The sequence below is a fragment of the Podarcis cretensis genome, assembly GCF_951804945.1.
Source record: "Podarcis cretensis genome assembly, chromosome: 7".
Taxonomy (NCBI): domain Eukaryota; kingdom Metazoa; phylum Chordata; class Lepidosauria; order Squamata; family Lacertidae; genus Podarcis; species Podarcis cretensis.
This window is the reverse complement of record NC_137176.1, coordinates 90,746,897-90,763,352: the sequence shown is the minus strand read 5'-3', so window position 1 is coordinate 90,763,352 and position 16,456 is coordinate 90,746,897. Positions and strand designations below refer to the sequence as shown.

The window sequence follows — 16,456 nt, the reverse complement described above, 5'->3', positions numbered from 1 at the left end:
CTGCAACTTATGGTTCCAATAAATGTTCAGGGTCAGGGTATTTTTTGTTGTGCTTTGGTTGTGTCATAGCGCAAGCTGCCCCCCGCTGTCGGAAATCAAGCCCATATCAGGAGGAACTGGCAACTCTCCCAGGCACCCGGCATGATTCCCTGTTGACCTCCCTGGCTGCATTCCCCAGCAAGATCCAGGCTAGGTCGCAATAGGCGATCCTTCTCAACGTGAGAAGAACACACCCCTCTTTCCTGCCCCCCCCCCCCGGCAGGGGAAAGAGATAGACAGAAAACATATTTACATGCCTTTATTTCTGTCTTTGCAGCATTACAAAAAAACGTGACTGCTCTCTTCAAACTCCAGCAGTCTAGTAACAAACACTTCCTGGATAGGAACAAACGGAAGAGCTCATATTACACTCTGAGCTAATTCCGGTGCTTCGCACTGTGAATAGACTGCCCCTCTGATTCCCACGGGCAGTCCCAACATTCCCATCATGTTTACTTTTCAAGCCATCACATTGCAGCTGCATTGCATCCATATCGTAACACCCGCCAGGCGGCAATAATGCGGTAATATGGTGGAATCGTTGCAGAGCAAAACAGAATGATGTGTGGACAGTCCAGTATAAATCCATCAAGAATGATTTCATCAATAGTATGTTTCAGACTGTACCTGCAATGCCCCAACCACCCCAAAAAACCCCCCACCCTAGACTGAAAGGGCCTTTATTTACAGTGGTGCCCCGCAAGATGAACGCCTCGCAAGACGAAAAACCCTCTAGACGAAAGGGTTTTCCGTTTTTGAGGCGCTTCGCAAGACGAAAACGTCTTGCGAGTCTTGCGATTTTTTTTCCGCTCCCCCCCCTTTTCTAAGCCGCTAATAGCCGCTAATAGCCGCTAAGCCACTAATAGCCGCTAAGCCGCTAAACCGCTAATAGGGTTGCTTCGCAAGACGAAAAAACCGCTAGACAAAGAGACTCGCGGAACGGATTCTTTTCGTCTTGCGAGCCACCACTGTACTGGCATAGCCAACCCTCTGTGCTGGACAGGTTGGTGAAGGAAACAGGCAATTTAGATGGCAAGGTCTATGTACTGAAGTTCTCACCCTGGGCCAGCAGGGGGATACTGTAGATAGTTATGCAAATGAAGGATCGAAAAGTGACGTTCAGTGATTGGATAGTTTTGTATGCAAATGAAGGATCGAAAAGTGACGTTCAGTGATTGGATAGTTTTAGAAAATGGCAACAGTTACGTTGTTCTGGAGCTCTATATAAGCAGGCTGACTGAGCTCCTCAGTTCAGTTCTGTTCTGGCCTCTGAATAAACAAGAGCTGTTTGAAGAATCGCTGTGTCGTCTGATATGTTCGCCCACAACTTAACAGTCTTGGGCAAAGGTCAACTAAAACAAACTTAGTTTTTGGTAAAGGTTTTTCAGTCTGAACAGTTAACCACATCTGCAGGGGGTCATAGAAACATAAGAAGAGTCTGCCGGATTAGTCCAAAAGGAGATTTGGTCCTAACAGATGCTCTTCAGAAGCCTCTTTTAGCATGGCAACACCTGTCCTTTGGAACTCCCTGCCTCTTAATAATAATAATAATAATAATAATAAATTTATTTATATCCCGCCCTCCCCAGCCGAAGCTGGGCTCAGAGCGGCTAATAACAATAAAAATAACACAACATTCTAAACTCAATTCATTTTAAAATCAATTCAAAATCAAATTAATGGCAACCATTGGGCTAGAGTGATGTTAGGCAGGCCACCCTTGCTTCACTATTTCAAGCACCTACGGGAAACCTTTTTTAAAAAAATACTTTAGCAAGCCTTCCCAAACATGTTATTTAGTTAACCGTATTTGCTTTGAAAATGTTGCTGGTTTTTATCTGTGCATTACTTAGAATGATTTTATGTACTTGGCTTACAGATTGTTTTTGTCTCTAGGACAAAAAAAAAATTGACCTTTTTACAACTCAAAAGCGGAAAGCAAAATGGCTAAAACAGTTTTGTTTCTTCCTGCGGGGCCTCTGTTGTTCTTTCCAGGCAAGCCTATGAAACTCAGTCCGGCGACGGAGGAGATAGCCACGTTCTATGCAAAGATGCTCGATCACGACTACACGAGAAAGGCGATTTTCAAGAAGAATTTTTTCTGTGACTGGACAGAGGTATTTGCCTGTGGCTTCCTGGGGAGGGGGGAGGGCGTGGCTCAGTGGCCGAACATCTCCCTTGTGTGCAGAAAGACCCAGGATCAGTCCAGGTGAGGCTGGCAGCTGGAACCCTGGGAAGATGCTGCCAGTCAGTGTAGACAGAACTAGGCTCAATGGGCCAGTGGGCAGCTTTTTGTGCTCCTGGCAACTGCCCCACAGTAGGTCAGTTATGACCCAAAAATGTCCAAGAGGGCTCAACAAGCCTTTTAAGTGGAGATCTTTATCTCAGTCTATGTATATTGGATTTGAAATCTGTTTTACCTTTGTAATCACTTAATCCTTTGTATCTGTGGAATTGCTTGTAATCATTTGTAGATGTTGAATCGTTTTTATTGCTAAATTGCTTTAAGATGCTTTACATGAAGTAATTCATAGCTGGAATCAAATAGATTTAGCTGCTCTTCCTGCATTGCATTCTACGACTATGTAAAATCAAACATTAAATAAGTAACAGCAACAATCAGAAATGAGCACAAGACAGGAAGGTCCCAGGAACTTGGAAAGTCCTGGGACCATACACAGTGGTACCTCTGGTTGCAAACAGGACCCGTTCTGGAGGCCCGTTTGCAACATGAAAAGCCCGCAACCTGAAGTGCCATATCTGCGCAGGTGCGCAGCGTGATTTGGTGCTTGTGCGCATGCGCGAAGTGCGATTTAGCGCTACTGCGCATGCGTGAGCAGCGAAACCCGGAAAGAACCCTTTCCAGTACTTCCAGGTCGCTGTAGGACGCAACCTGAAAAAACGTAACAAGAAGCAAACGTAACATGAAGTATGACTGTACAGTGGTACCTCTGGTTGCGAACAGGATCTGTTCTGGAGCCCCGTTCGCAACCTGAGAGGAACGCAACCTGCGTTTGCGGGTCGCGATTCTCCGCTTCTGTGTATGCACGTTACGTCATTTTGAGCGTCTGCGCATGCCCGAGCGGCGAAACCTGGAAGTAACCTGTAATGGCTATAAGGGGTTGCTCGTGCGTAAGTTACTGCCACTCCTGGCTAGGTTGCCTGGATAAAGCTGTCCTGGCTGACAGCCCTTCACTTCGTGGCTGTTCAGTCGCTAGCAGAATCCGTCAGTGGGCGTTTTTTGAACCTCTTCCAGCAAAGAAGTTGTTTGACGCCCAGTCTCCTCCTACTCTCCCTGCGCGGAAGTCTTCTGCGCAGGCAGGGAGTGGGCAGAGGAGTGCCCGTGCTCTCTCCACTGTTTTTGGGCGAAGAGTCTTGGAGACCCCTCTCCGAATCCCCCATCTGCCCCCCTTCTCTACTGGTGTTGTGCTGATTCCCTTCCCCAGCCGATGAGCTCCCTCTCTCCCTGCTGGCCCCCTCTCCAGCATCGCTTGAGAGCCTTGCCTCCACCTCTGACTCTGATGTCAGTTCCCTGACATAACCCATTCCGTTACTTCTGGGTCGCTGCGGGACGCAACCTGAAAAGATTTAACCCGAAGCGTCTGGTTAAAGCCTCAGCGCCTAGGGCTTGCCGATCGAAAGGTCGGCGGTTCGAATCCCAGTGGCGGGGTGCGCTCCCGCTGCTCGGTCCCAGCGCCTGCCAACCTAGCAGTTCGAAAGCACCTCCGGGTGCAAGTAGATAAATAGGGACCGCTTACCAGCGGGAAGGTAAACGGCGTTTCCGTGTGCGGCTCTGGCTCGCCAGAGCAGCGATGTCACGCTGGCCACGTGACCCGGAAGTGTCTCCGGACAGCGCTGGCCCCTGGCCTCTTAAGTGAGATGGGCGCACAACCCCAGAGTCTGTCAAGACTGGCCCGTACGGGCAGGGGTACCTTTACCTTTACCTTTATGACCGTACTTGCATTTTACTGACATTCTAGACACATTTTTTGTCGTTGTCATTGTATCAGGCTAATTTTCTGTCGGCCTTGAGACGTCCCTAAGGTGCCTCCTCAGATGCACAAGAAAATAATTGCAGTCTTGATGGATCAGAGCAAAGTACAGTGTTTCTGGCAGTAGTCGGTTCAGTCCCTCTGGGAATCAGGCAGACAAGGGGAAGAGGGTAGTGAGCAGGGCCTTGTGGTTCATCCCCCTCAACTGGCACTTGGAGGTAGACTACCTCCAACATGGAGGCTCCACTGAAGAGCCGCTACCAGCCATTTTGGGTGTTCCTGAGCTAGGTAAAGGTAAAAAAAGGTAAAGGACCCCTGGACAGTTAAGTCCAGTCAACTATGGGGTTGCAGCGTACATCTCACTTTCAGGCCGAGGGAGCCGGGCGTTTGTCCACAGGCAGCTTTCCGGGTCATGTGGCCAGCAGGACTAAACCGCTTCTGGCGCAACGGAACACCATGATGGGTGCCAGAGCGCATGGAAACGCCGTTTACCTTCCCGCCACAGCAGTACCTATTTATCTACTTGCACTGGTGTGCTTTCGAACTGCTAGGTTGGCAGGAGCTGGGACAGAGCAACGGGAGCTCACTCCATCGTGGAGACTCGAACTGCCAACTTTTCGATCAGCAAGCCCAAGAGGCTCCGTGGTTTAGAGCACAGCACCACCCGTGTCCCTAAGACACATGAATCTGTGGGACGCAGCTAATTGGGGTTCTTTGTTGGGTGAAGGCAGGCGTTATTGACGATAATCTCATGGCTCGTAAGCCTTATTTCTTGGTGTGACAGGCAGCTTTAGAACTCAAACCTCTGCCTCCTTGATTTCCTGTAGCAGATGACGTCGGAGGAGAGGAAGAAAATCAAGCAGCTGGACAAATGCGACTTCAGGGAGATTCACGAATATTTCGTGGAGAGACAGGAGGCTCAGAAAGCTCTGCCAAAGGAGGAAAAACAGGTTCAGACGCACCCCTGCTAGCTGATAAAACCCAGGGCCTCTTTGGCCACTGAACTGCAATCCCAGATTTGTGATTTCCACCTAACTTAAGGGAACAGTTTGCCCCAGATGCACCTATTCAACCACTTTATAATTATAATTATTATTATTATTCAACCACTTTGTTCAGTGGAACTTTTGCAAGTGCCACAAAATGTCTGTTTTCAGGAGTTGATCTTTTACTGTGGCAGCATTTGGAACTCCCTGCCTCTTGACATTGGGCAGGCTGCCTGTATGGATTTTGTATTTCAGGAAGCCTTCCCAGATATATAATTTAGTTACCGTATTTTTTGCTCTATAAGACTCACTTTTTCCCTCCTAAAAAGTAAGGGGAAATGTGTGTGCGTCTTATGGAGCGAATGCAGGCTGCGCAGATATCCCAGAAGCCAGAACAGCAAGAGGGATTGCTGCTTTCACTGCGCAGCGATCCCTCTCGCTGTTCTGGCTTCTGAGAGTCAGAATTTTTTTTTTCTTGTATTCCTCCTCCAAAAACTAGGTGCGTCTTGTGGTCTGGTACGTCTTATAGAGCGAAAAATACGGTACTTATAGTTGTTTTAAAACTTCGATCTGCATTTAAACCATAATTTATTTTATGCGTACAGTGGTACCTTGGTTCTCAAACTTAATCTGTTCCAAAACCAAAGTGTTCCAAAACCAAGGCGTGCTTTCCCACAGAAAGTAATGCTAAATGGATTAATCCATTCCAGGCTTTTAAAAACAACCCCTAAAACAGCAATTTAACATGAATTTTACTATCTAACAAGACCATTGATCCATAAAATGAAAGCAATAAACCAGCAGTTCTCGACCTGTGGGTCCCCAGATGTTTTTGGACTACAACTCCCATCATCCCTGAGTTCTGGCCTTGCTAGCTAGGGGTGATGGGAGTTGTAGTTCTACAACATCTGGGGACCCCCAGGTTGAGAAAGGCTGCAATAAACAATGTACTGCAGTCACACAATCAATCTATCAGTAGCTGGACTGGCTTCCACACAGCCACAAAGAAAAAGAGCCGCAAAAACAAAACGCAAAATAAATAGCAAAAACAGTCAGACCTCAGCATCACACTCAAAATGGAAGCATAACCTTCAAAACAGGGTTGTTGGGCTTCTGAAAAAAGTTCGCAAACCAGAACACTTACTTCCGGGTTGCAGTGTCTGGGTTCCAAGTTGTTTGAGTACCAAGGCATTTGAGAACCAAGGTACCACTGTACATGTTTTTAATGGCTCTGCATTGCCTGCAGTTTGATCATGTGCACCAGCTTAGATACCTCTGTGACAAAGCGGTTTATTAACTCCTTCTAACTCATTGAAATCAAAATGAATAATCTTGCAGGTTAGGCTATTGTACATACGTTCAACATGAGCTAGCCTTAGCAAACACTTGAAGGCTGTACAGTTAGTCTACCCCCAGAAGGTGGGGACAGGCTGTAATAATAATAATAATAATAATAATAATAATAATAATAATAATAATAATATTATTATTATTTATACCCCCCCATCTTCCTCTACCCTTATCAAAGCCTGACTTAAAACTATTGGAATAACACCTGGTTCCGCACATTAATTTACCTCTCATTCTTATTCCTTTTGCCCTTTTTTTAAAACCCAGAAATTGAAAAAGGAAGCAGAAAGAATACAAGAGGAATACGGTTACTGCACGATTGACGGGCACCGGGAGAAGATTGGCAACTTCAAGACGGAGCCGCCGGGTCTTTTCCGAGGCCGTGGGGACCACCCGAAGATGGGGAGGGTCAAGAAGAGGATAATGCCCGAAGATGTCATCATAAACTGTAGCAAGTGGGTACCTGGGTCATAGAAGGGCGACTCTGGGGGGCTCAAAGGGGGGTTCATCTCTTGAGGAGCAAAGACAGAGAGGCCTGTTGCAAACTTCTTTCAATATTGGGTTTTTTTAATTTTTGGCTGGAACCTGCCCTGGCGAAAGTCAGGAAAGAAATTAAATAAAGGGAATACCTAAGGAGACATAGACCCATAGACACAGTCCAACCCCCTGTGTCCCACTCTCAACGTTTTCATCTGTTTTTATAAGGGCCTTCTCAGTAGTGGCACCCGCCCTGTGGAACCAGGGCCATCTTTACCTGGGGGTGCAAGGGGTGCGGGGCACCCGGGAGCCAAATTCGGGGGGGGGCACCCCTTGATTGGCAGCAGTGAAAAGCAATGGAGCGAAAGTTCCCGCCCTCCTCCTCCTCCATCGCTCTATTACTCTGCAGCGTCAAATATTCCCTTTTCCTCTGCGTCATTTTTACAGGTGAGCGATCCCCCCCCCAAAAAACGGTCAACAACTTTGGCTTCCCCCCTCCTTTATCGGAAGGAGAAAAATAACAATTCCCTTAATAACAATTTAAACAATTTATTTAACTAAAACAATAACATTATAGCATATGTATCCATGTCTGTTAACTGATGTGGTTAAACATATTTTTTTTAAATAAAAAAACAACAACTTAGACTGAGTTTTAAGCACACATGAAAAACTTAAAACAAATCATCATTTGCTGATGAATAGTCTTTGGACTACAATGTAACTTAAATAGAAAGCTATATTTAGAAAGGTTTTTCCTCCGAAAGCATTTTATTTTCAAAATCCCATTTAAATAAAAAAAAACACCCTGATTTAAAAAATAATAATCTGATTTAAATAAGAAAAACCTTCGATTTTTATCCACCCTGATTTCCGATTCCCTGTAATAGCAGTCCAGGGAACTCAGTTGTTTGGTCGCTTATACAAACAAAACGCATATTTTCACCATCCAGATTGTGAGGTTTCCTGTTCTGCTTTCTGATATCTTAACCTTTCCCCCCCTTCTCCCCCATTTTTTGTCCAGGGGTTCCAAGATCCCGAAACCCCCTCCTGGGCACAAGTGGAAGGAAGTTCGGTGTGACAACAGTGTGACCTGGCTGGCGTCGTGGACGGAGAACATTAATGGGGCCATAAAGTACATTATGTTGAACCCCAGTTCCAAGCTGAAGGTGAGGGACGGGGGCATTCCCTTCAGGAGTACAGTGGACCCTCCAGATACGAATTAAATTCGTTCCGAGGGTCCGTACCTAACCTGAAAAGTCCTTAACTGGAGGCCCCGCCTTTACGCACGTGTGCGGTGCGCAGAGCACTTCTGCGCATTCGCATGATGCAAAATCTGGAAGTATACACTTGTATCCGGTTCTGCTTCTCTTCCCAGGGGGAGAAGGACTGGCAGAAATACGAAATTGCTCGCTGCTTGAAAGGGGTGGTGGGCAAGATTCGTGCTCAGTACCGGGCGGACTGGAAATCGAAGGAGATGAAGAAGCGGCAGAGGTCCGTGGCCCTTTATTTCATCGACAAGGTAAGGGCTGCTTTCCGGGGCAGGGGAATATCACTCTTAAAGCTGGTTGCGAATATTCCTTTCTAGTACTAGTAGTAGTAGTAATAATAATAATAATATTATTAATAATAATAATATTAAAAACACGATAAAACTTCAAACATTCAAAGCGTCCCTAAACAGGACTGCCTTCAGATGTCTTGTAAAAGTCAGGTAGTTATTTATTTCCTTGACATCTGATGGGAGGGTATTCCACAGGGCGGGATTCAAGCCCATATCAGGAGAAACTGGCAACTCTCCCAGGCACCCGGCATGATTCCCTGTTGACCTCCCTGGCTGCATTCCCCAGCAAGATCCAGGCTAGGTCGCAATAGGCGATCCTTCTCAGCGTGAGAAGAACACACCCCTCTTTCTTGCCCCCCCCCCCGGGCAGGGGAAAGAGATAGACAGAAACGTATTTACATGCCTTTATTTCTGTCTTTGCAGCATTACAAAAAACATGACTGCTCTCTTCAAACTCCAGCAGTCTAGTGACAAACACTTCCTGGACAGGAACAAACGGAAGAGCTCATATTACACTCTGAGCTAATTCCGGTGCTTCGCACTGTGAATAGACTGCCCCTCTGTTTCCCACGGGCAGTCCCAACATTCCCATCATGTTTACTTTTCAAGCTAGCACTTTGCAGCTGCATTGCATCCATATCGTAACACTACCACCAAGAAGGCCCTCTGCCTGGTTTCCTGTAACCTCGCTTCTCGCAGTTAGGGAACCTCCAGAAGGCCCTCGGAGCCAGATTTCTAGGATTTCTGACAGGCTGTCCCTCCAAGCCTTGCCTGGAATAGCTTCTTGGGATTGGTCCTTCTGCATGACCTTCTGCATGCAGAACACATGCAGTGGAGCTCAGGGCCCTAACTGAGCTGTGGCCCTGCTAAGGTAGGAACCCACCTCTGCTTCTCCCATCTCGCTGTCCATTTCGGACAGTCGCCGCCTGGAGAGCACAGATTCTGCCGAGTGGCAGCCATGCACTGTTGGCTGCTGCTGTTAGCACCCGCCTGTCTCAAGAGCATTAGCATCACCCAGTGGCGGAGCAAGCCGATTGGACGCATGGGGCGGCGCATGTGTCCTGCGCCCGGGGGCGAGGCCAGCTGCCTGAAGGGGTGTGGCCTCCGGAGTCTGCCTGCCTCATCCCACTCAGCCGCTCTATAGCTGGGGGGAGGCAGCGGGCAGAGTTTCTGGGTCAGTCTCAAGGGCAGCCCCACTACCTGGTTTTGGGTTTGCACGCCTGGTTTTGCACACCTGGTTTTGGGAGAGGGGCGGGGTCAGGAATGTTTTCTGGAGACACTGAGTGTCGGCTATCTCCGCTGGTACGTCTTCTTTCTGCTGCTCTCCCAATACTTCCCAGCTTCTCCTCTCTGTAGCCTCTGAACTATGACTTTCTGCAAACTGCTGCTTTGTTTTGAATCTATAGTGTCCTCTTCTCGGGAAGGTGCAGGAAGAAAGATGGCGGTCCCCACGATTCTTCCTCAGTCCAGTCCCTGACATGGGGTCCAAAGGAGTGAGGAGGGGAAGCACCAAAGGTTTCTGGTCTCTCAGCTGCAACGGTGGCGTTGGAAGGGGTTCCTTGGGGGGTCACCCATCTGCCCCCCCCCCAGCAATGCAAGATAGAAGCAGTGTTTTGGAGAGAGCCTGCGTCTGATTGCCCCCGCTCCCCCCATGGCTCTGAGGTCCAGTGCTGAGGGTCTTCTGGCGGTTCCCTCATTGCGAGAAGTGAGGTTACAGGGAACCAGGCAGAGGGCCTTCTCGGTGGTGGCGCCCACCCTGTGGAACGCCCTCCCATCAGATGTCAAGGAAATAAACAACTATTTTACTTTTAAAAGACAACTGAAGGTGGCCCTGTTTAGGGAAGCTTTTAATATTTAATGCTGCATTGTTTTTAACACTCGATTGGGAGCCGCCCAGAGTGGCTGGGGAAACTCAGCCAGTTGGGCGGGGTATAAATACAGTGGTGCCCCGCAAGACGAACGCCTCGCAAGACGGAAAACCCGCTAGACGAAAGGGTTTTCCGTTTTGGAGGCGCTTCGCAAAACGAATTTCCCTATGGGCTTGCTTCGCAAGACGAAAATGTCTTGCGAGTTCCTGCAGGTTTTTTCCCCTTTTCCCCACCTTTTCCTAAGGCGCTAAGCCGCTTATCAGCTGATCGCTAAAAGCCGCTAAACTGCTAATAGCGCTAATCCGCTAAGCTGTCAATGGGCTTGCTTCGCAAGACGAAAAAACCGCTATATGAAGAGCCTCACGGAACGGATTAATTTCGTCTTGCGAGGCACCACTGTAATAAATTATTATTATAAATTATTATTGTGTCCCTCCCCAGCTGGCCCTGAGAGCGGGCAATGAAAAGGAGGAAGGGGAGACGGCAGATACAGTGGGCTGCTGCTCCCTCCGCGTTGAGCACCTGAGGCTTCACCCTCGGATGGACGGGAAGGAGAACGTGGTGGAGTTTGACTTCCTGGGCAAGGACTGCATTCGCTACTACAATCTGGTGCCTGTGGAGAAGCAGGTGAGAGAGAGGCAGCGTCGCTGGAGAAGAGGGATGCAGGCAGTTCCTTTTGGGGTAAACAAAACCTGCGTCCAGTCAGGCTTCCCCTGCGTGGATCTGCTGGGAGCTCACCTGGCAGGTGAGCAGAGTAGCAGCGGTCCTGCGTCCGTGTGAGATAAGGGATAAATCAAGCCCAAAGACAGTTCGGTTCTTATCTCTAGGAGCGTTTATTTACGAAGCAGTAAATCCATCAGAAACCTCCGACATGTTCCGTGCTCCAAAAGCACACAACGCAGCCTGCAGCCTGAGCTGCGTCTCAGACAGAAGCGAAAGCAAGTCTGAACCGTGACACAGACTGTGACGCGCTTCTCTGCGTTAAACTCCTCCCAGATACAGAACACCACGGAGTTTTAACCCTGTCAGTTCCAAACTCCACAGTTCCTTGGGGCGGTGGGCACCATTCTCCCCCTGCAACAGAACCTAATAATAATAATAATAATAATAATAATAATAATAATAATAATAATAATTAATAATTTATTACTTGTACCCCGTCCATCTGGCCACTCTGGGCAGCTACCAACAAAGATTAGAAATACATTAAAATGTCACACATTAAAAACTTCCCTGAACAGGGAATTAACAGCTTGCTGAACCAAAAATAGATGGTGGTTGGTGCAATTAGTATTAATTAAGTTTATAACCCAGCCTTCCTCCTGAAGGGGACCCAGGGCAGCAAACACACAGGCGGTAGATAAGGAATTGAATGTGAATTTATATACCACCCTGTATCAGTAGATCCCAGGGCAGTTTATAACATTAAAAGCACACTACAGAACGTCAATGATAAAAAATAATAATAAAAAGCATACTGAGAGATAGCCTGGTGATAAAATAGATAAAGCAGTTACAACATCTAAAACCACCTGTAATACAGATGCTGAAAGTTATCTCCTTAAAAGCCCAGCTCTTTGCAGCTTCCCAGCAGAGAGTTGTCTTGTTCATGTTGGGGGGTTGTGAATTTGACTTACCTTTGAAGCGTTTGGAGCTGTTTCTACAACAGTGTTCCCAGAAAGCCCGCCCTCTTTTTTTTTTTTAATAATCTTATTTTTGTTCTTTAAATTTCCCTGGAGGACACAAAAAAACCTGTATTCCTCTACATAGAAAAGGTAAAGGTACCCCTGACCATTAGGTCCAGTTGTGGCCGACGCTGGAGTTGCAGTGCTCATCTCGCTTTATTGGCCGAGGGATCCAGTGCACAGCTTCCGGGTCATGAGGCCAGCATGACTAAGCCGCTTCTGGCAAACCAGAGCAGTGCATGGAAACGCTGTTTACCTTCCCGCCACAGTGGTACCTATGTATCTACTTGCACTTTGATGTGCTTTCGAACTGCTAGGTTGGCAGGAGCAGGGACCGAGCAACGGGAGCTCACCCCGTCGCGGGGATTCGAACCACCGACCCTCTGATCGGCAAGTCCTAGGCTCTGTGGTTTAACCCACAGCGCCACCACGTCCCTTATTCCTCTACATACCCCATAACTTATAAGAGAGATGCTATATGTGCTTTTCCTTGTTTATTTGCTTGTTTTGTAACAAAAGAAAATCCTGAATAAAACCTTTTTTAAAAAAATCAGTTTACATCTATAAAGAATGCCCTTATTAAGTGATCCACGAGTTAGTATCAACCTTTGGAACTGGCCTTTGGGCTTCTGGATAATTTGTAAATGAAGTAAAGCTCCAGCGATCTCCCGCAAAGGTATGTTTGGCTTTTATCCTTCTTGCCAGCCTTTACTTGTGAGTAGCTTTACTTACTCCTGCCGTTCTCCTGAGCTGACCTTGCTCTCAGAATTTCCTTCTTGATCATTGCAGGTGTTCAAGAATTTGCAGCTGTTCATGGAGAACAAAGGACCTGGGGATGATCTTTTCGACAGGTTGTCTGTAAGTTTGAGCTCACCTTCACGGATGTTTCGATCTTGGGTATTTTTGAATGCCCAAATTCTCCAGGCAATAGCAGAGGGAGAAAAGCAATGACAAACCTAGACAGATCCTGAAGCTGAGGCTCCAAGACTTTGGCCACCTCAGGAGAAGAGAAGACTCCCTGGAAAACACCCTGATGTTGGGAAAGATGGAGGGCACCAGGAGAAGGGGACGACAGAGGACAAGATGGTGGGACAGTGTTCTCGAAGCAACCAACATGAGTTTGACCAAACAGCGGGAGGCAGTGGAAGACAGGAGGGCCTGGCGTGCTCTGGCCTCAGCTTCAGGATCTATCCTTCCAGTGAGCACTCAGGGCTGATTTCCTTCAGAATGGAGAGGTTTGATCTTCTTGCAGTCCATGGGACTCTCAAGAGTCTCCTCCAGCACCATAATTCAAAAGCATCAATTCTTCGGCGATCAGCCTTCTTTATGGTCCAGCTCACACTTCCATACATCACTACTGGGAAAACCATAGCTTGAACTATACGGACCTTTGTTGGCAAGGTGACGTCTCTGCTTTTTAAGATGCTGTCTACAAGTGATAAATTATTATAATAGTATTTCTGACAATAAGAACTGTTCGACGGTGGAATGGACTCCTACGAGAGATGGCAGGCTCTCCTTCCTTGGAGGTGTTTAAGCAGAGGTTGGAGCGCCAGCTGTCAGGGATGCTTTCGATGAGATTCCTACATTGCAGGGGTTGGCCTGGATGATGCTCAGAGTCCCTTCAAACTCTACAATTCTATTATTATTAAGCTAAGTAAGCCTGGGTCTGGTCAGCACATAAATGAGTCATCACTTAGGACAGGCACCCCCAAACTCGGCCCTCCAGCAGTTTTCGGACTACAGCTCCCGTGATCCCTAGCTAACAGGACCAGTGGTCAGGGATGATGGGAACTGTAGTCCCAAAACAGCTGGAGGGCCGAGTTTGGGGATGCCTGACTTAGGAACAACCCCATTTCCACTGCCGTGAGTTCCTTAAGTGGAGTTCCCCTGCCTTTCCCCCCTAAACTTCAAATCCTGAATAAAAAATGTGCACCTCACCACCAAGACCATTCCGTTCTAACCATCCAGCCTCCCAAAATTTCAACACCCCTTGCGATGGTTTAACCCCTTTCTGTTTTCAACAGTACAAATTCTACAGACACCCTCCATTATCTCCTCAAAATAATTTCTCCTGCGTATTCCCCATCTTACCTTAATGGCACATGTTAGTTTATCGTTAATAGCTATATCCCAAACCTCTTTGTACCATTCTTCCATTCTTATATTCTTCTTGCCCCTTCCACTTCCTGGATTATAATAATTTGTGCGGCTGTCAATAAATTTGGGAGCGAGACCTTCATAGCCTGCGAACCTTCCACACCTATTGTAAATTGATAATAATGCTACCTCTGGACTTTTGGCCGCCACATTTTTATTCTTATTTATTTATGATTATTACTTTGTCAATCAATCAATCAATCAATCAATCAATTACCGTATTTTTCGCTCTATAAGACGCACCAGAACATAAAATGCACCTAGTTTTTGGAGGAGGAAAACAAGAAAAAAAATATTCTGAATCTCAGAAGCCAGAACAGCAAGAGGGATCGCTGCACAGTGATCCCTTTTACTGTTCTGGCTTCTGGGATAGCTGCGCAGCCTGCATTCGCTCCATAAGATGCACACACATTTCCACTTACTTTTTAGGAGGGAAAAAGTGAGTCTCATAGAGCAAAAAATACAGTAACTAACTAACTAACTAACTAACTAACTAACTAACTAACTTCCTTTCCTTTCCAGACCTCAACCCTGAACAAACATCTCCAGGACCTGATGGAAGGTTTGACAGCCAAGGTCTTCAGGACTTACAATGCTTCTATCACCCTGCAGGAGCAGCTGGATGCCCTCACAAATGGTAAATGGACTCAGGGCAAACTTTTCTGCTGCACAGGCTGGACATAATTCCAGCAAGACTCTGCAGGGTCTCTAGAACAGCAGTAGTGAGTAACGGTAATAATAATACTCCAACCGTCTTGCTGGGTCGTCCAGAATACAGTGGACGCTCGGGTTGCGAACGCGATCCGTGCAGGATGCACATTCGCAACCCGCATCTGCGCACGCACGGGTTGCAATTCGGCGCTTCTGCACGTGTGCAAAGCGCAATTTAGCGCTTCTGCGCATGCGTGACATACGAAACCCGGAAGCAACCTGTTGCTGTACTTCCGGTTTTCGGCGGTCCGTAACCTGAAAAAACGCAACCTGAAGCGGCTGTAACCCAAGGTATGACTGTAAATACTAATACAGTGGTACCTCGGGTTTCAAACGCTTCGGGTTACAAACACTTTGGGTTACAAACTCCGCTAACCCAGAAGTAGTATCTCAGATTGAGAACTTTGCCCCAGGATGTGAACGGAAATCGTGCGGCGGCAGGCCCCATTAGCTAAAGTGGTGCTTCAGGTTAAGAACTGTTTCGGGTTAAGAATGGACCTCCAGAACAAATTAAGTTCGTAACCCGAGGTACCACTGTACACACATTTTTGAGATGGGAGGGAAGATGTGCTCCTGTTCCAAATGGGGAATGCAACTTCCAGGTCACTCTTGAATTTTGGTGGTGTTCAAGTTTAGGAGAATGTAAGAAGGGTCTGGCTGCAGGATCAGGCCAAGGTCCTATCGGATCCATTCTCCTGTCCTCACCGTGGCCAAGCAGATGTGTCTGGGAAGCCCCCAAGCAGGGTTTGAGCACAAGATCACTTCCCCCCGCTTGTGTTTCCAGGATCTAGCCTTCAGGAACATTCCTGCTCCAACAGTCAAGGCAGAATGTAGCTCTTGTGACTAGGAGATGTTGAGAACTTTATCCTCTGTGAAGGCCACAAGATGAGAGATCTTACTATCCCTAGTGACTAGGGCTGGGTGATACCTGGTTTTCAACATCACGATATATCACCAGCTAAACTTTTTGTTATACACCATGAGGTCTGAAATACGGATGGAGCCATGTCGAGGCATTGGCTGGCTTCATGGTTTTTCCTACATTGCGATTTTTGCACAGCACGCACACACACATCACGATTTGCAATATATTGCCAGGTCAGATGTTTAGAAAATGTTATCGCGATATGGACTTCAAACCAGTTTGGGACGAAATGTCAATATATTGCTCAGCCCTACAAGCAACAGGTATTCAGAGGCACAAGAGGGTGGGGTCTGTTGTCAGAAACTGGGAGAGCCCCTGGCATAGATGGGGAAGGTTGCACCCTCGACCCTTGTAGCTGCAAGTCAGTGTTGGCATTGAAGGGGATACCGGTCTTATCAGAAAAAATCCTGTGTTCCTATGAATTCTTGCATTTGCAACAAGGCTGGCGCCTGGTGCGATAGTGCTGGCTTCTGATAGCCCCTATGTCAGAAACACAGATAAAGGTAAAGGTAAAGGGACCCCTGACCATTAGGTCCAGTCGTGGCCGACTCTGGGGTTGCAGCGCTCATCTCGCTTTATTGGCCGAGGGAGCCGGCGTGCAGCTTCCAGGTCATGTGGCCAGCAGGACTAAGCCGCTTCTGGCGAACCAGAGCAGCACACAGAAATGCCGTTTACCTTCCCGCCGGAGTGGTACCTATT

At 47.4% G+C, this 16,456-nt stretch overlaps 1 protein-coding gene and 1 long non-coding RNA gene across 3 annotated transcripts in view; both read left to right on the top strand.

The window, feature by feature from the left end:
• The window catches only part of LOC307220619, an 83,850-nt gene that overhangs the window by 49,762 nt on the left and 17,632 nt on the right, over positions 1-16,456 (top strand). The window lies entirely within an intron of this gene.
• Positions 1-16,456, top strand: part of TOP1MT (DNA topoisomerase I mitochondrial) — a 42,454-nt gene that overhangs the window by 22,098 nt on the left and 3,900 nt on the right. The window contains exons 7-14 of the mRNA XM_079984288.1: positions 2,035-2,156; positions 4,859-4,981; positions 6,635-6,822; positions 7,869-8,013; positions 8,223-8,366; positions 10,718-10,903; positions 12,751-12,819; positions 14,644-14,758. Coding sequence (XP_079840414.1) covers positions 2,035-2,156; positions 4,859-4,981; positions 6,635-6,822; positions 7,869-8,013; positions 8,223-8,366; positions 10,718-10,903; positions 12,751-12,819; positions 14,644-14,758 — 1,092 coding nt within the window. The remainder of the gene's footprint in view (positions 1-2,034; positions 2,157-4,858; positions 4,982-6,634; positions 6,823-7,868; positions 8,014-8,222; positions 8,367-10,717; positions 10,904-12,750; positions 12,820-14,643; positions 14,759-16,456) is intronic.